Genomic DNA, 25,702 nt, shown 5'->3' with positions numbered 1-25,702 from the left:
AAACATGTAAAAAATAAATGGGGCTGAATGGCACAAAAAAATCACGAAGGAACTTGGTGAAAGTGAATAACTAGCAAAGGATCATGGTCAATGTAGTCATTTTCATCCTGCCTGAGAGAGTCAACCTTAATGTCTATGGAGCCTCCCCGTAGCCTGTCAACCCGTGATTGGTCTGTGTCAGCATGTGGTCCTGCCTGTGCGACGACAAATGTAGTAGTCAGAATGGATCACTATTTAATTAAATATCTCAATAGCCTGTATATAGCCTCTCTACTGTAATAGCCTGTATATAGCCTCTCTACTGTAATAGCCTGTATATAGCCTCGCTACTGTTATTTTATTGTTGCTCTTTAATTAGAAAAATAACATGTGTGTGTATATGTATATATATATTTTTTTTTTACTTTAGTTTATATTAGTAAATGCTTTAACTGCTTTGTTGGTTAAGGGCTTGTAAGTAACCATTTCACTGTGGTATTCGGCGCATGTGACAAATATAATTGTATTTGTAGCTAACTTTAAAACAATTCAATGTGGGGATCAATCTTGATCATAATAAACTAATTTTAGAACACAAAACGGCAGTCTAAAAATATTTTAGGCTGTTCTGGCGATTTGGCATTTACATAGGCTTTCTAGGGCAGACCAGGGCTTTTGGTATGGTTAGGTTGCTACACAGTAGATGACCAGCAGAGCTCGTGACTTCACTTTCCAAATCGGTCACTGGGGGCCTGAACATCTTCATACACCTTATCCTGACATTTGAAACTCTTCCCCAAAACCACATGCTAAGCATATCCATACACATCACGTGTTGTCGGGTGTCTTCCTGATCTAGGCTAACTTTTTCATTGAACAATACAGTATCATTACAGTATCATTTTATCTGCTTGGTAATGCAACATACAGGCTCTGCAAAGGTATTATTTTGCTTGCAACCGTTTCCTCATGATCTGCAGAATTATAGTCGAAAGCAGAAAAACGTTCAGTTCTGTTACACACACACAAACACGCTCACCACTGGGACCAACCAAAATGTCACAGTTGGATGTTTAGGTGACCAGCCATAATTACAGTGATGACAGGATATGCTGTGGATGCGGTTGACCAGAAGGCCCACCCACTGTCATACCGGAGGTCACTGGGATCTGAGACTGCAACACCCTGATTGTCTCAGGCAGCTCACTGACCCCTTCTGTGTGACCTCTGATTGGTTCAGACAGCTTAGTTCCCTCACTGTGCTGCATCCTTCCTGTGGTAGTGGCACTAGTCATCTTTTGGGGAGTAGATTTTACCAACATTGACATGTCCTGCTGGAGATCTGGGTCTTGTTCATTGGGCACCAAATGGAAGATGTTTTACAACAGAAAATGAAAACAAGTGTTTTTTTATAAATTTCAGATGGAAGGCTACCTCACCATTTCACATAGTTTTCTTCAGGTTTGGTGCAAAATGAACATGACCCTGTTCTCTGTGTTTACACTGTGGAGCCGTAAATATCTCTCTTTCTCGCTCATCCACATGCAAGGCCTACATCATTCTCCTTTTATATATTTTTTTATTTTGTGTAATCTTGTGATTTGCTCATTTTGTAGTATGCTTTTCTATCCTTATTCCATTCTTAACTCCCCCTCTCTCTTTTCAGTACCTGGCCTGGCTCTGTGTCTGTTGGCTCTCAGGCCGGCACATCCTTTCACACTGCTGTGGCTTCAGCAGACGGGATCACTGTCTGCATGGGCTCTCTCTCCTTCTGAAGTCGCTCAGGCCTGGTTTCAAATAGTGTTTGTTTTCTTTCAAATGCTTTAGATGTGCTTGATTGAGCTTGCCTGGCACAATGGAACCAATTAAATAGTCCCAAAACCACTCCAAGCATATGCTCAACGTACTATTTGAACCCAGTTCTGCTCTGAAGTGCTCTTTGTAGGGAAGGTTGAGGGGGAAAAGTGGTGAGAAAAACGGTGAAGACGAAGCACCTAAGTGCCACTGAGGCTCTAAGGCTGTAATCAGAAGGATGCCTGTGGTATGGAGAGAGAGATCGAGAGTGAGAAAGAGAGAGACCATGTTATGCGGTGCACAGACTGAACTAGGATGCATCACAAATACACTGATACAACAGCTAGGTTAATTGAGTTAATATTTTCGATTGAAAGAGGGGGAGAAGACAGCTGATGAAAATGAATATAGCTACAGTACAAATTGGATTGCTGCTTTGCTCTCTATAACAGGACCTAGGCCTAGCATATATGCTTTTTACTCCAGCAAGCCATCACAGCTAAGTGTATTGAGTAGACATAAATCCAGTTAGTCAGGCCTTTTCTGTGATAAATTAGCCTGTGATCATCACTCAAGTTAAAGACTAAAAGAGAGCAGATTCCATACCGCCATCAGACATTAATCATAGTACGCTATTCAGAGTTGAGTCACACTCCTTGTGTAAGGAAGGAAAGGAGTGTACACAGCTTCACACCAAGGCATATCCTTTTACTATGCTGCTCGCCAGCGTGTTTTTAGTGGACACGTTGTGTGCTTGGTTCCAGGCAGGAGCGCTCCAGAGGGAATACAACAGTGATGGGACAGTCATGAGGTTTGGGGGCACGCTGGTCTACTGGAGTAGGTGGGTCTTCAACTCTCTTCAGCCACAGTGATGTAGGTTACATATAGTTCCCGGTCTTTAAAAGACAGCCCTTACCAGTAGTCATGTTGCAGAACCATAAGAACATGACATAATACTTGTCATGATTTCCCTATGCCAGATCTGTAATACATAGGCCTAGACTGAGCTATTTTATCGGTGGTTGTCATGAATGCAATTCTGTGCAAGACAAATGGATATGTTTGGACATCATATTAATCTCATGGTAAGATATGATTAATGTAGCCTAAACAAATTGACTGCAGTAAACATACAACATGCCAGCCAGCCTGGCTCTGTTGCGTTGCCTCCCAGGCCCGCCATTATTTATAGTAAACCTCTGCTTATATCTGTAGCGTCCTGTGCTGTGTCAGTCAGCAGGTAGGATGAAATCCCACCATACTGGTTAGCCTGCTCCAGTGAGTGAGTTACACAACACCTGGCGGTAGGCCGTGCTGTCTCTGTCATTAGCCTACTCCACCCCCACCGTGTCATCAGTGTGTCACAGCCATTCACAATATCAATGGGCTGTTACTTTTCAATCAGAGACTACTTTTTATACTTATTATTTACCATACTTCGTTTAATTTACCTTAATTCAGAATCCAGCCTAGCTGACAAGATGCAATTTTCTAGGTTTTTTTTACAACAAAAAAATTCTCTGGCCATTGATTTAGTTATCCTAATTCTGGCTATCCTACAAGGGGGAGAAAAAAAACTCCAATAACTTTTGAGCGAATTATGATAGAGACGTGAGGTTTGGACTGTTCTTAGAGGATTTAAATTGTATTTGTTTGTTTCAAAGCTTCTATAGCAATGCCTTGACTGTGTAATAGGTGTGTTTAGTGGGCTTATTCTGACTGCCCATATAGTGACTAACGAAAAGCTAGTGATGTTGTTTTATAGCCTAATATTGATTATCCCTAGGGAAAAAGGCAATAAAAGCCTACTCCCTCCCCAACCTTTGGACCCTTCTGTGGGTGGCTGCTCTTGGATTGTGCTCAATGGCGGAAACGGGGGTTAAAGTTCTCCGTCTCATATGATTTCTGTCATATGGATTCTGGAGAGGTTGTTTTTGAGATCAGTGTAGATCTGCAATAAAAAATCTCTGGAGGGATGGGAGATGACATGGCCTAATACAGAAGCATGTCTGGTCTACGAAATATATTCCCAAATAAATGTGTGCACTGACATGGATGATTGTTGCTGACACGCCGATGTTCAGATGAAGGGAATTAATGAAGTAGTCTATAATGCGCACCACAGCAGCGCTCAACTCAAACAACGGTGTGTAGCCTACTGTAGCTGCTGGCAAAGTTGCCAGAAGATACCGACCCTACCATTACGCTTCTTTACACTGATCTGCTTGGAGGTCGGAACGCATCATGCTTACATTAAGACACCGTGGAGCCGGTGCAAGATATGGGTCGGAAAACTTATCTCAATATAAGGATGGGATATGCCACTGTACTCCAAATGGTATCTTTATCCACACTGCTCCATAGAGAGAATTGAAATACTGCTTGTTTTTCTTCTTCGGAAAACTGCCCTTTTCGTGGCAACTGGTAGCTAATGTAGCATGAGGACGAAAGTTGTTTCTGCAGGTTGCAAAAATAGCATGACGAGCTGAATTAAATGTATAAGCTTTGAAAATAAAAACCTTGGTATACACTCAGTGCTCCATTGACATTTCAGAGCTTTTTGTGAGAAATCTTTGAAAAAGAACAGGAATGTAGAATTTAATATGAAAGCATATACTAAAATATGAAAATTCTACATGTCATGTCTCAATCGATATCTACACTGAGTGTACAAAACCTTAAGGGCACCTGGTCTTTCCATGACAGACTGACCAGGTAAATCCAGGTGAAAGCTATGATCCCTTATTGATGTCACTTTTTAAATCCACTTCAATTAGTGTAGATGAAGGGGAGGAGACCGGTTAAAGAATGCTTTTGAAACCTTGACATGGGTTGTGTGTGTGTGCCATTCAGAGGGTGAATGGGCAAGACAAAAGATGTAAGTCCCTTTGAACGGGGTATGGGAGTGGGTGCCAGGCGCACCAGTGTCAAGAACTGCACCGCTGCTGGGGTTTTCACACAACAGTTTCCCGTTTGTGTCAAGACTGGTCCACCACCCAAAGGACATCCAGCCAACATGACACAACTGTGGGAAGCATTGGAGTCGAAATGGGTCAGCATCCCTGTGGAATGCTTTTGACACACTGTAGTCGATGCACCGGCGAATTTAGGCTGTTTTGAGGGCAAAGGGGACAACTCAATATTGTTTTTGTTTTTTTACCACTTATTTTTCTCTGACCTCCATTGATTATAGACGCAAATACCTTTTTAGGAAGTGTATATACCATGCGTTACATCATGCTGAAACTCGTTTGCAGAGCTGGTTAATGTGACTTTTGAATTAAAGGATCCTGGGCGTCTCCTCAACCCCAGGTACTGGTCCACCAGCCAGCCAGACCATCTAACGTTATCTCTGTGCTCTTAGTCTGCAGAGCTGTCTGATGAAATAATTGTACTAGTTCTTCAAAGTAGTTAAGGCATACTTACACAAACTGTCTCTATCTCTCTCGTCGTTATGCACACTCCTCTCTCATGTGGTCTTTGCGGTCTGTGTATCTAACCTAATTTAGCAGGCGTAAAGTGTTTCTGTCTGAGCCGGAAACAACAGGCGCAATGGATTATGGTCATTGTAGTTAATCATCGCGCTGAACAAGGTTGCCGTGCAGAGTTAGGTAACCTGAGACAAATCTAATTTCAGATCTCTTCCTGCATTTCCTGGCTGTTAATGCAAAAAAGGGTCAATGCAGGCAGTCCGGGTAGCCATTTGATTAGCTATTTAACAGTCTCATGACTTGGGGGTAGAAGCTTTCACGGTCCTTTTGGTTCAAGTCTTGGTGCACTGGTACCGCTTGCCATACTGTAGCAGAGAGAACAGTCTATGGCTTGGGTGGCTGGAGTCTTTTGGCCCTTCCTCTGACACTGCCTGACATGGTGGTCCTGGATGGCAGAGAGCTCGGCTTCAGTGATGTACTGGGCCATACTCACCACCCTCTGTAGAGCCTTGCGGTCGGAGTCGTTGCAGTTGCCATACCAAGCAGTGATGCAGCCAGTCAAGGTGTTTTCAATAGTGTATCTGTAGAACAACAAAAAAATCTGTCAGTTACAGCGCACATCATACGTTCATCAGATTAGTTACATTGACATCATCTTTGAATTAGATCATTTTCAAGTACGAAACCCATTTTTTTCAAGTATTCCTGACCTCTCTCTTCTTGAGTTCTTAAAGCAAAGGTCATACGCTCCATATGGTGTATTTTTTAAATAATATCTATCCATTGTGTCATGGTGGGAGGGTCTTTTTGTAGCCATTTCCTAGTGCCAGTAGGACCTTCAACAGATACTTTTCTCTAGTGTGTAAGTTATCAGGTATTTCACCCAAGTACAAAAAAATGATTGTTTGTTCTATGTCAAATCCCATTATTTTTCCAATGTTAGATCTTATTTCTCCCCAGTAAGGTTTGATTGCGGGGCAGGACCAAAATATATGAGAGTGATCCACCCTTGATAGCCCGCATTCTTTCCAACATGGGTGTAGGGAGCCAGTCTGTTTTGATTTCAGTTTAGGTGTTATGAAGAAACGTATAACATTCTTCCAACAGAATTCTCTCCATGACCTTGAGCTGGTGGAGCTTTGTTGAGTCTCAAATATGTTCAACCATGTTTCATCAGTTATTTCAATGTTTAGTTTATCCTCCCATTTCTATTAAATATAGTTTGTAGATTGTTTCTTTGAGGATTGAATACCAAAGTAAAGATTTTAAATCGTTTTTTTTGTTTCTCCCCAAGTTGTATGTGTTAGTGAATACTTGGATACATTTTTGAGCTGCTCGAGGGTCAATGACTTATCTTCCTTAAGAAATAGTTTCGAACTTGTAGGTATCTGTACAAAATCTTGTTTATCCAAGCCATGTTTTTTACTTAGGTCCTGGAAGTTCTCTAGGTCCCCATTCCTTATAATTGTACTGAATGATCTGATGCCTTTCTGCGTCCACTGTTTAAATCTGCTATCCTGAATTGCAGGGATGAAGCTAAGGTAGTATGCGGGCCAACTCAGCAGTTTGACCTCTCTGTCTAAATGAATTTGCTTAACTACCCTAAACCATGTCTTAACAGACAAATTAATCCACTGATTTTGTCTATTGTATATTTCTATTACCATGTCATTATTTCCCAAAACTGACTGTATGGGTATCTCTGTCAAAGTAGTCTCAATGTCTTTCCATTTGGATTCGTATTCTGAATTGCACCAACACACCAGAGGTCTCAATTGAGCTGACACATAAATCTTGTAGGGTTGGTAAGGCCATACCCACACTTTTTTTAGTAATTGTAATGTTGTATATCTAATTATTGGTCTCTTACTGTTCCAGATGAACCTTGATATCTGTTTATCCCATTCCCTAAACTGTTTAGCCTGGATTTATATGGGTAGTGATTGGAACAAATACAGTAACCTCGGCAGGATGTTCATTTTGATTGTTTCAATTCTACTACTGAGATCCAAGGGAAGTAAATTCCACCTGTCCAGGTCATCATATATTTTCTTGTTGATGTGATCGTAATTCATGTCATAAATTTTGGGTGTATCTTTTGGTAAGTTTACTCCCAATATATTTAATGGATGAAGAGGTCCACTGGAAGTTAAACTTACTCTTCAGCTCTTCCTCTGGGGTATAATTATAAACTAGGGCTTGGGTCTTGTGTACGTTAAGCACATACCCTGAATATGTTTGTAAAACATCCATCGATCTTGGTACACTTGAGCCTGGGTCTTTAAAGAATAACAGAACGTCATCAGCATACATGCATATCTTATGTTCACTGCCTCTTATTGTTATTCCCTCTAAAATTTGGTCCTGTCTTATTGCCTGTGTTAATAGCTCAATGTACAAGGAGAAGAGTGTGAGTGAAAGATTACAGCCTTGTCTTGCCCCTCCCACTAATTTTATAGTTTGTGACAAATGTCCATTTATCTTTATTCTATCAGTCGGACATGAATACAGTGTTTTGATGCACTGTATCACTTCTTTGTTGAAACCATATCTTTCCATAATGTATATACATAATCTCATCCCACTGAATCAAATGATTCTTCAGCATCTAGACTGATTTAATATAGCACTTGTCTTATTCTGAGTAATGTGGTCCATTACATGTAGTGTTCTCCTTATGTTGTCCTGTGTCTGCCTATTTCGTATGAAACCAGTTTGATCCCCGTCAATCAATTCTAGGATTATGTCTTCCATTCTTTTGGCTATTATTGACACATATAGTTTATAATCCGTGTTAAGAATTGCAATAGGTCTATAGGAACTGCATTCCTTCTTATCTTTACCCTCTTTTGGGATTACTGATATGATATATCTCCACAATGGTGGAAGTCCCCCCTTCCACAGAGTCCAGTTAAAACAGGCCTTAAGTAGAGTTGTTAGTTGTTCTCTGAAGGCTTTGAACCAGTCTGAAGGGAAGCCATCAGTGCCTGGAGACTTGTTTACTTTTAGATTAGATATTGCATTATTGATTTCTTCAGTAGTCATTTCTGAAGTAAGTCTATAATTTAGCTCTGTCCCAATTGAGGGGAGATCAAGTGAGTTCAAAAAATGCCCTATTGTCTGTGCATCTGCCTCCTCTGGTTGCTTGTACAGATGTGTACTATTATTCAAATGCATTCTGTATTTCATCCAATTTGCATGTAATCTTCTTTGTTTTGGAGTCTTTTATTTAGAAAATGTTATTCTGCGCTTGTTGTTTAATGAGTCTCCATGCAAGTAATTGTGTTGCCTTTGAGTCTGCTTCCTAATATCGTTGTTTCAGGAACCTGAGCTTTTTCTCTACTTCTTCAACATAAATCTGGTCAATTTCCTGCTTTACCTTTTGAATCTCTCGTGGGTCTTTGAGGGTCTTTGTAATGACTATGAGATCGTTCTAAGTTTCTTAATGTTTCCTGTAATTTCAGCAGTTTCTGTGCTTTTCTTAAGAGATGATGTGGCTATGATCTTTCCTCTAATAACCGCCTTAGCTGCATCCCACAATGTAGCAGGAGATACTTCCCCGTTATCATTATTCTCCAGATAGACGTTCAATTCAGTCTTTATTGATTCCTTGAATGTAGGATCATTCCGCATGCTTGTATTAATCCTCCATAGAGTATTTATTGGTTTACTATCAAGGTGTAGAGTAAGGTAAACTCCATTAGGATCTGATCAATTTCTCTGCCCAATCCTACAATCCTTAAGCCTGTGTCTATCTGCATTGTACATGAAAAAGTAGTCTAACCTTGAGTATTCAGTGTGGCAGGCTGAGTAAAAAGTATATTCCCTATCTGTCATGTGGATGTCACGCCATACATCAAGCAGTCCTAAATCCTACAGTATCCTATTGATATTTTTAACAAGTAGACTAATTTTCCTATTTTGATTTGTGATGTCCAATTTTGAGTTTAAAATCATGTTAAAATCCCCTCCATAGATAAGAGGGCCACAGGTTTCTGTGGCAATTAAATCCAACACCTTCCTGTAGAAGACCATTTCACTCCCCGGGGGCACGTATACATTCAATTATGTAACTTCCTTGTTATCCAGTTTACCCTTCTGTCACCCCATTGTCAATGTGTCATTAATCATTAGCTAATAGATATGTTATTAACGTGTCCATAAATAACACATACTTTTGGCTACTCGCCCTTGCTCAGCACTGGGGGGATGTAGGGGAGACATTTTACCTATTTCAATGTCAACCGTAACAACCCAATATGTCTAAACAGCACATGGTAACTAAGTCTGATAAAATCCGATTCAGTGTCTTCCATCTTCTCGTTGAAAATGCCTGAGTCTCTCTCGGATGTGAAAGTCCTTTCGCCGAGGTGATTTCCCTCTTTCCGTGACTCTGCTCACCGACAACGGTCCACGGGAGGGCCTGCTGGAGTCTTTCTGCCGGTGAAGACGCCTTTCTCCTGGCGGTATATTCCATTGGATTGCCCCTCGACTTCAGATCCTCAGCAGCTTCGTCTGCATGCTCGTATGTAACCAGGCCACTATCCAGAAATACCCACATTTTTGCCAGGAATGGTGTTTGGAAGCAAATACCTTTCTCTTTAAGTGGTTTCTTGATGGTGGTGTATTCCTTCTTTCTTTTCAGTATCTCAAAGAACACTCGTTTGCCTTGAAAGTTAACAGGCTTTTTCCAGGCTGCACGTAAGACTTTCTCTTTGACTGAGAATTTTAGGAACCATACGGCTATGGATCGTGGTGGGGTGTTTAGGGGGTTTTGAGGCCAGAGCTCAGTGTGCTCTCTCGATTCTCAGGTCAGTGTCGTCTTCAAGTATTTCTTTGAATAGACCCTCCACGTATTTGGGCATAGTCTTTTTCTGCGCACTCTGCCACGTAATATAGTCTTCAAGTTCTGTCACTTTTGCCTGTAGTGTGTGATGGCTTTTCAAAGACTGTTGAAGTATTTCTTTGACTGCAGTGTTCCATGTGTCCGTTTCCCCAATGCGCTGTTCTGCATCCTCCATTTTTGTAGATATGCTGTGAATTTCTTCTTTGTTTTCATCAAGTTTCTGGTTAATGTCTTTCTTGAACTATTTTCGTACATTTTTTCAAAGTTCCTCTCGTAAGCCTGTGAGCGCCTCGCGCAATTCCTCGTTTATCACCTCACGAAATGAGGGTTCTTTTGCTGCTGCTAGCTTATTTGAGCTAGCATTAGCCATCTCTGTTTCGTCTACGATTATATTTTCTGCTGTTATAATGCTCAGAGTAAATACTTGAATTTAGGCGGGAAATACCCAACCGATGTGCTGTATGAAAAACTAGGCAGCCATTTCCTAAATTGCGACACTGGAAGTCTGGCACCACACTTGTTTGATGGCTCGTCTGAGGTCATATCGGGATTTCTTATAAGTGTCCCCCTCTTTGAAAGCGGCAGCTCTAGCCTTTGGCTCAGTGTGGATGTTGACTGTAGTCAATGGCTTCTAGTTGGGGTATGTACGTATGGTCACTGTGGGGAAGACATCATCGATGCACTTATTAATGATGCCGGTGACTGATGTGGTAAACTTGTCAATGTTATCGGATGAATCCATGAACATATTCCAGTCTGTTTTAGCTAAACATTCCTGTAGTTTAGCATCCGCTTCATCAGACCACTTCTGTATTGAGCGCGTCACTGGTACTTCCTGTGAGTTTTTGTTTGTAATAGAGGTCGACCGATTATGATTTTTCAACGCCGATACCGATTATTGGAGGACAAAAAAAGCCGATACCGATTAATCGGCCAATTTAAATATATATATATATATATACACACACACACATTTTTGTAATAATGACAATTGCAACAATACTGAATGAACAATGAACACTTATTTTAACTTAACTTAATATAATACATATTATGGGCTTTTGGATGGGTGTTCTTAAGGTGATTCCACAGGTTGGTGGTATTTTTTTATTTAGCCGTTACTGACCCCATGCTTACATCTTTATCACAAATAAGACACCTGGCTTTCCCTGGTGCCAATTCCATGTCCCACACTGGTGCTCTGCTTTTCTCTGCCACCTGTAAAACACACACACACACAGCTCTGAAGTAACAATGATACCAAAGAGTCTGCTTGGAGACAAATACTCTCAACTGTTTGAATAAAAATAGAGTAAGTTACCTGTGATGAATGTTGAAAACAAAAACTGTAATTTCTATATGCAGGAAATCCTATTTTAATAATGGGCATGGTAAGAATTGACTACCAAAAGTGCGAGTCATAATTGCCATGACAACTTCTAGCAAAATCTGAAAAGCGGTTCCTTCATTCATTTATCCCATTGGATATTTTTAGATTCACTTAAAATAAGAAGGTCTGTGTTTCGTGTAGGCTTACACCACCTTGCCAATTTTATAACTGCGTAGATATCCATAGGACAAGGTAACTCTGATCAATATTGGCTAAATATAAGCGAAGATCTTTTTTTTTGTAGAGTGGATTTATGAAAATATGTTGACAAACGTTACCTTATCCTAGTGAGATTTACATGGGTATCAAAACGCCGAGGCGGTTTAAGCCTGCACGAAACACAGACCTTATTCTAAGTAGATCAAGACATTCTCTATGGAAGACATGAACGGTAAAATAACGAAGGAACCCCTTTCAAGTCCAGCCGCAAGTTATTACTGGAATTATAACGCGTCAACTATCTCTCTCTAAACCATTTACATTTGACTATTACGAGCCTGCTGCTGCCTACCACCCCTCAGTCAGACTGCTCTATCAAATATAAAATCATAGAATTAACTATAATAAACACACAGAAATACGAGCCTTAGGTCAAATCCGGAAACTATCACCTCGAAAACAAAATGTTTATTTCGTTCCGTATTTTAACTAACGGGTGGCATCCATCAGTCTAAATATTCTTGTTACATTGCACAACCTTCAATGTTATGTCATAATTACGTAAAATTCTGTCAAATTAGTCCGCAAAGAGCCAGGCGGCCCAAACTGTTGCATATACCCTGACTCTGCGTGCAATGAACGCAAGAGGTGACACAATTTCACCTGGTTAATATTGCCTGCTAACCTGGATTTATTTGAGCTAAATATGCAGGTTTAAAAATATATTCTTGTGTATTGATTTTAAGAACTGCATTGGTGTTTATGGTTAAGTACACATTGGAGCAACGACAGTCGTTGATTGATTGATTGTTTTTTATAAGATACGTTTAATGCTAGCTAGCAATTTACCTTGGCTTTCTGCATTCGCGTAACTGGCAGGCTCCTCGTGGAGTGCAATGTAATCAGGTGGTTAGAGCGTTGGACTAGTCAACTGTAAGGTTGCAAGATTGGATCCCCCGATCTGACAAGGTGAAAATCGGTCGTTCGGCCTCGTTCCTAGGCCGTCATTGAAAATAAGAATGTGTTTTTAACTGACTTGCCTAGTTAAATAAAGGTGTAAAAAAAAAAAGAATAGGCAAAAATACAGATTTCCGATTGTTATGAAAACTTGAAATCGGCCCTAATCGGCCATTCCGATTAATCGGTCAACCTCTAGTTTGTAAGCAGGAGGATAGAGTTATGGTCTGATTTGCTAAGGGTGAGGGAGGGCCTTGTATGTGTTTCTGTGTGTGGAGTAAAAGTTCTGTGTGTGGAGTAAAAGTTATCTAGCATTTTGTCACCTCTAGTTGCGCAGATGACATGATGGCAAAACGGATTTCAGTTTCCCTGCATTAAAATCAAGGCCATGACAAATACCGCCTCTGGATGTGCAATTTCTTGTTTGCTTATGGCCCTATTTTGTGTGTGTGTGTTGCATGGTATAAGTACTTTTTCAATACTAGAACATGAAAAATGGTTTGGCACTTAGTGCTGATTAACCAACATTTCTTTTACATTTTGGGGGTTATTTAATAATTCAATTACTTGAATTCCATTTAGTTTGTATTTTTTGTGAGCACAACGCGTCGTTTCGCTAGAGAGAAATCATTCACTAGAGAAATTAAGTCAACTATATGGGACGCTGGTCTGAAGGGAGTTGCCGTTTTTAATTTTTAAGAGAATATTTCACCTAGTTCAGTGCAGAAACGTGGTAATTAACTACTATGACCATAATCAATTGCACCTGTTTTTTCCCCGATTTGGACAGAGATGGATACACATTTACGCCTGCTATGTTAGGTTAGATACACACAGACCACATAGAGAAATGTACATAACACAATGATGAGAGAGAGGGATAGAGACAGTTCTTGAAAGTGTGCCTTATTTTCTTTTGAATAACTAGTCAAATGATTTTGTCAGACAGCTCTGCAGCATGCTTAGCAGTCTAGCCTATCAAAATAGAATGACTAAAGACCGTAGCCTACAGTATGGTTAGCACAGAGATAATGTTGTTTGGCAGCTACTGCCTGAGCAGAGATGATGAATTTAAGGAATTAAAAATAATATTCATCAAATAAAAACAAAGTAATATACACAACTGAAATATTGTATTATTTCATAGTAATTTCAACATTTTCTATTGATGTCTAACCAATGTTGACCTAACAGAGACAATGGAATATTTTAGATATTTTGGCAATTTAATGTTCACTGTTTTGGGCTTTGGAATTTCCATTTAAAAGCTCTAAAATCATTTTACTGTTGTTATTCATAATGCATTTAATATAAAAAAATATATATATCGAAACCCGTGATATTTGAATAAAAGCAGTAATCTCTCAATGTTACTGTAATTTTTGTTACTTTCGGTACTTCTGTCAAATGTGTTATGTCATCTACTGTTTGAGAGGATCAGTCTGTCTATCAGCACAGCCGATGTCCCTTATAGCGCGAGAGCACCGTGCCTTCTCCACTTACTCGTCGCTAGCTTTAGCCTGTCCCGAGGAACCACTGCACTCACAGGGAATCTGAGCTGCATCACCATTTATGCTGCACAGAAGTTAACACACTTGAATCATGCAAGACAGAATGTAGAAATGTTGAAACTATTCGCAAAACAATGTCCATTTACAGGCTAGAACACTTTACAATGAGATACTGGTAGCTCACAGCTTTGTAGGCTAACTTTCAGTTCACTATTCTAGTACCTTGTTTGATAATATGCAAACCACAACGTAAAATATTGCTGATTTCAAAATTGATTGTTATGAAAAAAGTTATACATTCAGTCAAGATCATCTTTGCTCAAGCATCAAACTGTGTGTGTGAGAATGATGTCATGGGTCTTAGAGACAGTGCACACTTTTATAAAAGACGAGATTGCTTCTACTATGTAATTGTTGTTGATCAGTACAACAAAATAAGTCCCAAATTGAAGGGAAACCCATGAAATCAGGCAAAACCAGCTCAATAACCTAATGCATTAACACTCCTTTTAAATATGCATTCACCTTTACTGTGAATAGGCCTAGGCTACATCTTCATTTACCCAGTTTATCAATACACTAGAGATATACCATTCAAATGAATGATTGCCGTTATGTAATTTGATTGTATTATTGATTCATTAATGCATACATATTTAAAAATAATAATAATAATAATAATGTTATTCAACTCAAAAGATCAAGTGCCATTCTGTGACTTTGGCTAATACGCCTTCTTTTTTTGCTGTGGTATCATTTTAGTATTGAGTATCGTGATGGTATTGAGTATTGTGATACTAAACCTGGTGTCTATATTGTAGTCAAAATTCTGTTATCTTGACAACCCTAGTGTTTGTGTAGTGTGTGTGCGTGCTTTATGAAACTGACCTGTAGTCCTACTCTATTTGCCCCATTTAGTGTTTTTAGCAATGCAGCCTGTATCTACAACACTGAAGCATAGCTAGGATAATGTTCTTCCCTCCTACTGTTTTTATATCATGTCCGTGAGTGCATTGAGGTGAAGTCATAATCACACACACAGATGTTTTGTTCTTCTATCCTCGTGTGGACCTAAAATTAATTTTAAAACATTTCCTTAACCCATAAGCCCTAAACCTAACGCCTAAACCCTTACTGTACCCTAATTTTAACTCTAACCCTAACCCCAAAGCTAAAAACAGCCTTTGTCCTCATGGGGTGTGGGAAATGTCCCCACGAGGAATAATTATTATTCTATTACTATCCTTGTGGGGACTTTGGCCATTTTTTTTATTTTTTATTTAGATCCCCTCAAGAATAGAATAACCAACCCACACACTGCCCTGAAAATTAATGATCAGCCTGCTATATCCAAGTTGTTAGGAGAATAGATGTGGCCCCCTAGAGGGAGATGGTGTTGATTATGTAATTTTGTGTATCTGTGTCATGAAGGGATTGAGTTGTTCTGCTCACCTGCCCAGGGGGAAGGCAGACACAAATCACTGTGAATGATTATGCCCACAGTGTACTGCCGGCTCACTCCACTGAGAGGGTTTGTGTTGAGTGACACAGTCACAGACAGACATTTGCATCATTGGTTTACAGATGTCCTATCATGACCTCAGGTAAATCAGGAATTTAATTTATATTTTTATATCTGCATAGTATCATTCAAATTGACTTGTGTCCATTACTCCTGATTTTCTATGTTGTGTGGAGATTATCATGGATGGATGTGTGTGTGAAGGGACAATGGTGTGCATACTTGTGTGTCGCATTGCATCCTTAGCACAGAATGCCCCTGTGCTGCAGCAGTGCCCAATGTGTGGGTATTACACACAGGCCTGTCAAACAAAGTGCCTGCATGCACGCACACACACACTACACACTGTGTGAGACTTCCTGTCCCTAGCCCCTGATCCCATCTCGTCTACCGCTGCTCTGCTCATTCACATCATCCCTCTTTTCTACTGGCCAAGGCTGTGCTTCAGTTCACTGCTCCTTTTGGCATTCATCCCTCATCCTCTTCCTCATCCACACTACCCTCGCCCACTGTGCTTCTCCCTCCGTTGGTGTCCATGCCAGGCAGCCCAGGTACACACACAAAAAAACTTCTTAGGGGTGGGGGATCAGGGCAGGGTAAAGAGGGGAGCCCCTGTTAGGATGCTGAGGCTATGATTCCCGATTTATTTTATTGTTTGTATTTGTGCCAATTGAATTGGAATTCAGTTCACCCCCGTGTTTCCCACATATTAATTTAGCAGCAGCGTTTCAATCGTTGCTGGCACTACAAAAAAATATGATTTCAGAATTTTTTATAAATGTAGTTGGTATGGCAAATCGTTTTCAGTAGGGGTGTAACGGTTCACCAAACCGTGGTACGTATTGCGGTTTTGGGGTCATTTTTTTGGTTTTGGTTTTGGGAAAATTTAAATGCCAACGGTTACTAAAGAAAATGTTGTTTTTTTTTAAAGATGCAATATATCACTTTCTGGGTGATCCGACCAAATTCACATACTGAACAAAAATATAAATGCAACATGTATGTTTCATGAGCTGAAATAAAAAAAATCCCAGAAATGTACCACACGCACAAAAAGCTTATTTCTCTCAAATGTTGTGCACAAATGTATCCTTTGCCAAGATAATCCATCCATTTGACATTTGTGGCATATCAATAAGCTGATTAAATAGCATGATCATTACACAGGTGCATCTTGTGCCGGGGACAATAAAAGGCTGCTATAAAATGTGCAGTTTTGTCACACAACACAATGCCACAAATGTCTCAAGTTTGAGGGAGCGTGTAATTGGCATGCTGACTGCAGGAATGTCCACCAGAACCGTTGCCAGATAATTGAATGTTCATTTTTCCATCATAAGCCACCTCAAACGTTGTTTTAGAGAATATGGCAGTACGTCCAAACGGCCTCAAACGAAGACCACGGGTAACCACACCAGCCTAGGACCTCCACAACCGGCTTCTTTACCTACGGGATCGTCTGAGACCAGCCACCCAGACAGCTGATGAAATTGTTCCTTAATAAAACCAAAGAATTTCTGCACAAACTGTCAGAAACTGTCTCGGGGAAGCTCATCTGTGTGATCGTCGTCCTCACCAGGGTCTTGATCAGTTCGGCATTGTAACTGACTTCAGTGAGCAAATGCTCACCTTTGATGGCCACTGGCACGCTGGAGAAGTGTACTCTTCACTGATGAATCCCGATTTCAACTATACCGAGCAGATGGTATTGTGTGGGCGAGTGGTTTGCTGATGTCAACGTTGTGAACAGAGTGCCCCATGGTGGCAGTGGGGTTATGGTATGTGCAGGCATAAACTACTGACAATGAACACAATTGCATTTTATCGATTGCAATTTGAATGCACAGAGATACCGGGATGAGATCCTGAGGCCCGTTGTCGTGCCATTCAACCACCACCTTCACCTCATGTTTCAGCATGATAATGCATGGCCCCATGTCGCAAGGATCTATACATTATTCCTGGAAGCTGCATATGTCCCAGTTATTCTATGGCTTGCATACTCACCAGACATGTCAACAATTTTGAGCATGTTTGGGATGCTCTGGATCAACGTGTACGACAGCGTGTTCCAGTTCCTGCCAGTATCAAGCAACTTTGTTCAGTCATTGAAGAGATGTGAGACAACATTCCACAGTCCACAATAAACAGCCTGATGAACTCTATATGAAGGAGATGTCGCGCTACATGAGCCGAATGCTGGTCACACCAGATACTGACTGGTTTTCTGATTCACGCCCCTACTTTTTTTTTTTTAGGTATATGTGACTAACCGATGCATATCTGTATTCCCAGTCATGTGAAATCCATAGATTAGGGCCTAATTTATTTATTTTAATTGACTGATTTCCTTACATGAACTGTAACTCAGTAAAATATGTGAAATTGTTGTATTTGTTTTTGTTCAGTGTAGAAATGTGTTAGACTTACTTTCAATGAAAATGAAGGATCTAAGAAGCGATAGATCTGTGTTGTAAACTCAGCAAAAAAAGACACCTCTCACTGTCAACTGAGTTTATTTTCAGCAAACTTAACATGTGTAAATATTTGTATGAACATAACAAGATTCAACAACCGACATAAACTGAACAAGTTCCACAGACATGTGACGAACAAAAATGGAATAATGTGTCCCTGAACAAAGGGGGGTCAAAATCAAAAGTAACAGTCAGTTTCTGGTGTGACTAGCAGCTGCATTAAATACTGCAGTGCATCTCCTCCTCATGGACTGCTCCAGATTTGCCAGTTCTTGCTGTGAGATGTTACCCCACTCTTCCACCAAGGCACCTGCAAGTTCCCGGCCATTTCTGGGGGGGAATGGCCCTAGCCCTCACCCTCTGATCCAACAGGTCCCAGACGTGCTCAATGGAATTGAAATCCGGGCTCTTTGCTGGCCATGGCAGAACCCTGACATTCATGTCTTGCAGGATATCACGCACAGAACGAGCAGTATGTCTGGTGTTATTGTCATGCTGGAGGGTCATGTCAGGGTGAGCCTGCAGGAAGGGTACCACGTGAGGGAGGAGGATGTCTTCCCTGTAAGGCACAGCATTGAGATTGCCTGCAATGACAACAAGCTCAGTCCGATGATGCTGTGACACACCGCCCCAGACCATGACAGAACCTCCACCTCGATCCCGCTCCAGAGTACAGGTCTCGGTGTAATGCTCATTCCTTCGATGATAAACGCAAATCCGACCATCACCCCTGGTGAGAAAAAAACGTGACTCGTCAGTGAAGAGCCCTTTTTGCCAGTCCTGTCAGGTCCAGCGACGGTGGGTTCGTGCCCATAGGCGACGTTGTTGCCGGTGATGTCTGGTGAGGACCTGTCTTTACAGCAGGCCTACAAGCCCTCAGACCAGCTTATTGCGGACAGTCTGAGCACTGATGGTGGGATTGTGCGTTCCTGGTGTAACTCGGGCAGTTGTTGTTGCAGGATAGCATGTGTGATGTTTGGATGTACCGATCCTGTGCAGGTGTTGTTACACGTGGTCTGCCACTGCAAGAACGATCAGCTGTCCATCCTGTCTCCCTGTAGCGCTGTCTTAGGTGTCTCATAGTACGACATTGCAATTTATTGCCCTGGCCACATCTGCAATCCTCATGCCGCCTTGCATTATGCCTAAGGCACGTTCACGCAGATGAGCAGGGACCCTGGGCATCTTTCTTTTGGTGTTTTTCAGAGTCAGTAGAAAAGCCTCTTTCTTGTCCTATGTTTTCATAACTGTGACTGACCTTAATTGCCTACGGTCTGTAAGCTGTTAGTGTCTTTACGACTATTCCCAGGTGCATGTTCATTAATTGTTTATGGTTCATTGAACAAGCATGGGAAACAGTGTTTAAACCCTTTACAATGAAGATCTGTGGATTTTTACGAATTATCTTTGAAAGACAGGGTCCTGAAAAAGGGATGTTTCTTTTTTTGCTGAGTTTATTTATATTCTTTGCTTTTTTTAAGTTTAATTTTTGCATCTTTAACTTTCAGTTTTGTAAACCAACTGAAAATATTTTGGGTTATTGAAAATATTTCAGTGGTTTAGATGGTACAATGATTCTCTACACTGCTTGTTTTGTCACAAACTGAAATGCAACCAGGAAATGGCTGGTTGGAAATTTGCATATCGCACCTTTAAGAAAATATAGTGTATAAACTGATTCCATATAATACCTGATGAGAGCACAATCAGGAATTTCATTTTGTTAAATGAAAACACATGTTTACTCTAGAAGAGGACTAAAATAAAGTGCAATATGCATGTGAAATCAATAGGTAAACATGGTTCAGACATTATTTAGGCCTATGCTATAAGGATTTCTTATTTTGAGAAAAATATGTGCACTTGTGACTCATAAAAGGGGGCATGTCTGTAGCACGGTATTTCTCGTTTGCAAGGCTGTCACTGTTAAGTAGCTATCTGTAGCCCTGGAGGTCCATCCATCTATAGTAAGCTCAACATAGGCCAATTCATTGACTACTTAGGCTTTAGTTTGCTTATAAAGAGCGGGTACTACCTGTTTGCTGAAATGGGTGCTAGCAGGCGAAATTCGTAATGTGGCTCAAGCACTTCACCAGGTGCTGAAACCCCTATTCTTCTCAACCATTGAGAATGGGCGCATATCCACGGCTATAAACATACCTATCGCTCTTGTAATTTCTTTGGCCGGGTCAGGATCAGCTGTGAAGGGCTGCTTGAATGCAGAGGGGAGATTGTTTTTTTTGTGTGTGTGTTTCTCTCTTGCTCCGGTAGTAGGAATACTGGGGTGACGTCAGCATAAATGTGTTGGCAGCTGCATAGGCTATTCTTGTTGAGCAGTGTCAAGTGTCCACATACTTTCTCTGTCCATTGCCGTTGTAATCTACTGGAAACTATACATGTTCCCCCACCGTAGAGAAATCGTTAACGGCTGCGCCTCACAAAAGGACAGCTTGAAGTCTAATTGTTTAACGGATTAGCCTGAAAAAAAGTTTGCTCATATTTCCTCAAGGCACAGGCATAGCCTATAGGCCTAGTGTTTTAATTTTTGTTCAATATTTGTTTTCTGTATTCATTCGGGTTCACAGTGCGGACTGAACCGAGGTCCCCGCGAATACCTGTAGGGTTACACCCCTAGTTTTCAGTGTAAACTTAAACGACTAAAACCAGATAGAAAATATGTATTTTTTAATGGTGGAAAAAGTACCCAATTGTCATACTTAAGTAAACATACCTTGATAGAAAATGACTCAATGAAAGTCACCCAGTAAAAGAATACTTGAGTAAATGTCTAAAAGTATTTGGTTTAAAATATACTTAAGTATCAAAAGTAAATGCAAGTGCTAAAGTATACTTAAATATCGAACTAATAGTATAAATCCTTTCAAATTCCTTATATCAAGTTAACCGGATAGCACAATTTTATTTTTTATTTACGGCTAGCCAGGAGCATGCTCCAACACTAAGACATCATTTACAAATGAAGCATTCGTGTTTCGTGAGTCTGCTAGATAAGAGGCAGTAGCAATGACCAGGGATTTTCTCTTGATTAGTGCTCGAATTGCACCATGTTTTTGTCCTGCTAAGCATTAAAAATGTAGTACTTTTGGGTGTCAGAGAAAATGTATGGAGTAAAAAGTACATTTTCTTTAGGAATGTAGTAAAGTAAAAGTAGTCAAAAATATAAATAAACTACAGATACCCCAAAAAACTACTTATGTAGTACTTTAGTAGTTTTACTTAAGTACTTTACACCACTGGTATTTTTCAATAAGATCATCTTTGAGAACTAACAATCCCCAAAATAAAAACTAGACAGTCTGTGGCCAACCACCATTGCTTTTGTTATAATGTTTGAGTCACTGAGATCGCTTAAGAACACGGCAAAAGCCATGGCAAAATGTGTAGAATTGCAGGAAATTAGCTTTAAAACATACTTTTTTTCTCTTCTCCCCATGACACGTTTTGTGAAAGTAGTGCGTACAGGGATGCTAGCTAATTAGCTCGCTATCATTACCTGAGTGACGATAGCTAGCTAGCCAAGTGAGCGTCTGAAATAACAATTGCTGACTTGGTGTCTAAACCAATTAACTTGAGGTAGAAACGCATTGCTAATTTTAACTTTTACAGGGGAATGTAAAATGGATATTGCTTCAATGATGGGGTGAAGAAACAGCACCGCTTGTGTTATTCCAGACAAACCAAATAGGGGTTTAGCTCAGAGGTTGCTAGCCAGCTAAGACACTTGACAGTTCAGCTAGCCAACTCCTAACAGTGGGAACCGATGGAGAGCTAGAGACCACGAGTAGAAGTAAGTAACAGCACTAATTGTGTGTAGGCCAGACACCAGCTATACTCTATCTATCCGACAACAAAAACTGCTGCTAACTGAGGTAACTTCACTCGGTAAAGTGAAGCCGAATCCCTGAAAAAAGAAAGGAAGCCACTCAACGCTCCGTGGTGGAGTGGTAACCCACGTTGAAAAGGAGCAGTTCAGTTGAGAGGTAGTTTTCTGAAAACTGCTTAATGTGCTAGTAACCAAATAGACTTGTGAAGAGATGAAGAATGAGGAAACCAGAGCATTGTGGGTTGCTATATAGGCAAGCAGTGCTTACCACCCTGGAGTGACGAGTTGAATCAAATGCTACAAATATATATTTGGGGGTTTTCAGTGAGTTAAATCCAGGTGGACAAATCCATGCTTCAGCCTATTTATTTAAAGCTGCTATTCAGCGTCAGTTGAGATACAGGTTATAATGCTATTTAAGGGGAAATTATATTTCAGATGGTGTCAACATAATACAAATTTAATACATTTTGGGATAGAATGTCCTTTTTAAAAAGTCACCAGAAGTGAACTTCTCACAGTCGTATAAAAAAAAAAATGAAACATGGCCCCGCTACTGTAAAAATCCTAGGGGATACACTGCACCCTCATATGACCCTATTTGTGAACTCTGTTGTGACATGTCTTTGTAAAACTAGAGAAATTATTCAATGTTCTATTCAAAGCTTTAAAAAAACTTTTTAAATCCTGGATTCTGTGTGGAGATAATGCCTTATCTGTATATAATTCCAGTTAAATCACTGCTTCCCAGTCTTTGGCTCTCTAGGCCAGAGTTCCCCAACTAGTGGCCCATGGGCCGAATTTGGCCTGCGGGTCATTTTTATTTCCCCCACCCAAGTTTTCGGAGCAAAAAAAAAAAGTAATATTTTAATCATTTATTGTTGGACATAAAATACTGTAAAAACACCAGAAAATCAGCCCCAGGTGGTTTTAATTTTTGAAATCTGTTCCAAGGTATTCCCATGCATAAGAGATATACTGTATATGTGATCGTATACAAATATAAGCAAGGTTTGAAATGATTATGTTTTAGTCAAATATATCTGTCTGTGCTTCTTGCAGTCAATTTGCATTTGTCATTATTTGTAATTATATTCCGGTCCCCTGACCATCCACGCAAGAAAAAAATCAGCCCGCGACTGAATCTAGTTGATGATCCCTGCTCTAGGCTATATAGAATATTAGTGTGTGTACATGTGTGTCGCTCCATCCATGCCCTGTCCTCATGAGACTGAGTGCTCTCGTCCCAAATGTCACAGCACTTTGGCTCAAAAAGAGAGAGAGGAAGAGGCTGAGAATGCCATGCAGTCCTTGGCATTATCCCTGCCTGCCACTACTGCGGCTTCCTGCCTGCCACTACCCCCCCCCCCCCCCCCCGCTCCCTAGACACACACACACTCTTCCCTCATCCCTCCCCTATCATTCTGTACTGAGAGCAGTCCAGACAGGGACATCATGTGATGGGTGGTTCTGTGCCCGGTAGGGGGATCTATTTCCAATCGCATCAGACAGACAGACCCTCCATCCTAGAAGCCTGCATTGAGGGAGGCTGACCTGATTGTGCTGGTTGGGCCTGGAGCAGGCCAGGGAGACGGGGACTGTGGCTCTCTATAGCTCCATGTTTAGTGGAGGAGTAAGGTTCATAAGGGTCAAGGGTCACTTTAGTTTTATAAGGGTCATCATGGTTAATAAGGGTCATTAACATATTGCTTATTTCCTTTAGCCAGACACTGAGTCTAAACAGAGATGTGTCCCTAAATGAAACTGGTAGAGTACCAATCATTTCTTAACAACAAGATTGCAGGTATTTCTATAATAGAAAAATTAGTGTTCTTTGTTGATAAACTTCAGACAAGACTAGAGAATTTGTAACAGGAGTGCTGCTGCTGACTAGCCTGGGTTTTCCCTGGCTATCTTCCTTTTATGGAATATACCGGGATTGATTGTATGGTTGTGGTTCCTTTCGGCCCAGAGTGTGGGTGAATGGGTAGGGCGCTAATTTGTTTGGTGTTTTCTCGTGTCTCCCTTATTACAGCTCAAATCAGTGTTATAGATCAAATGTATTAGGCCTATTACTAATCATTTTAATTTCAGAAATTGTCAATCTAGAAAGTCCAACACATGTTATAGTCTGGAGTTTCTTAAATTCTCACATCACGTGTTTACCTGATTTGTGATCAAAGTCTTATCCCTATTTGTGTGACATTTGTAGAAGCTGGCAGCCGAGTGCCAGAGCGCGGGCTACAGCGGCACGCTGATCCCCTATAAGTGTGACCTGTCCTGTGAGGAGGACATCCTGTCCATGTTCTCTGCCATCAAGACACTGCATCAGGGGGTGGATGTGTGTATCAACAACGCAGGCCTAGCCCACAACGAACCCCTGCTCAGTGGCAAGACTGACGGCTGGAGGAACATGATCGATGTGAGTGGACAACACACACACACACAATGTGCATGGGTTCTCACACACACATACACACACACAGCCTATGTACGCATGTCTTTCCAATCAACAACAACTGTAACAACATAGTAACTACTGTAACTGTGTGCTGGGCTGTCATACAGTTGTTACTCAACAACTGAACTGCTGTACTTAAGTGTAGCAACCATAGTTAAATAGAGAATAACTTTGAAAAACATTTGCTTGTAGAGTAGAATCAGAATAATCTTTATTTACAAGTACAGTGCATTTGGAAAGTATTCAGACCCCTTAACTTTTTTCACATTTTATTAGGTTACAGCCTTGTTCTAAAATTGATTAAATTAAAAAAAAGAGTCCTCTTCAATCTACACACAATACCCCATAATGACAACGCAAAAACAGGTTTTTAGACAATTTAGCAAATTTATTCAAAATAAAAAAACATCCTTGATATGCGTCTACAATATGATTGGTGTCCACCTGTGGTAAATTCAATTGACTGGACATGATTTGGAAAGGCACACCTGTCTATATAAGGTACCACAGCAAAAACCAAGCCATGAGGTTGATGGAATTGTCCGTTGAGCTCCTTGACAGGATTGGGTAGGGTAGCGTAATGGTTAGAGCATTGGGCTAGTAACCAAAAGGTTGCAAGTTTGAATCCCTGAGCTGACAAGGTACAAATCTGTATGAACAAGGCAGTTAACCCACTGTTTCTAGGCCGTCATTGAAAATAAGACTTGCCTAGTTGAATAAAGTTAAATAAAAATTGTGTCCCCAAAAACACAGTGGCCTCCATCATTCTTAAATGGAAGAAGTTTGGAACCACCAAGATTCTTTTTAGAGCTGGCCGAGTAATCAGGGGAAAAGGGCCTTGGTCAAGGAGGTGACTAAGAACCCGATGGTCACTCTGACAGAGCTCCAGAGTTCCTCTGTGGAGATGGGAGAACCTTCCAGAAGGACAACCATCTCTGCAGCACTCCACCAATCAGGCCTTTAAGGTAGAGTGGCCAGACGGAAGCCACTCCTCAGTAAAAGGCACATGAAAGCCCGCTTGGAGTTTGCCAAAAGGCACCTAAAGGACTCTGACCATGAGAAACAAGATTCTCTGGTCTGATGAAACCAAGATTGAACTCTGGCCTGAATGCCAAGCATCACTTCTGGGGGAAACCTGGCACCATCCATACGGTAAATCGTGGTGGTAGCATCATGCTGTGGGTGTTTTTCAGCGGCAGGGACTGGGAGACTAGTCAGGATCAAGGGAAAGATGAATGGAGCAAAGTACAGAGATCCTTGATGAAAACCTGTTCCATAGCACTCAGGACCTCAGACTTGTGCGAAGGTTCACCTTCCAACAGGACAACAAC

General features: G+C 40.8%; 1 protein-coding gene across 1 annotated transcript in view; it reads left to right on the top strand.

Moving 5' to 3' along the window:
* LOC110537508 (dehydrogenase/reductase SDR family member 11) overlaps nucleotides 1-25,702 on the top strand; it is a 43,061-nt gene that overhangs the window by 10,360 nt on the left and 6,999 nt on the right. Inside the window, exon 2 of the mRNA XM_021623601.3 lies at nucleotides 24,123-24,332. Coding sequence (XP_021479276.1) covers nucleotides 24,123-24,332 — 210 coding nt within the window. The remainder of the gene's footprint in view (nucleotides 1-24,122; nucleotides 24,333-25,702) is intronic.

Source organism: Oncorhynchus mykiss, chromosome 12 (assembly GCF_057628025.1).
Source record: "Oncorhynchus mykiss isolate SJ-2025 chromosome 12, ASM5762802v1, whole genome shotgun sequence".
Lineage (NCBI taxonomy): Eukaryota > Metazoa > Chordata > Actinopteri > Salmoniformes > Salmonidae > Oncorhynchus > Oncorhynchus mykiss.
The sequence above is the reverse complement of the archived record's forward strand: the minus strand, read 5'-3'. Positions and strand labels throughout refer to the sequence as shown.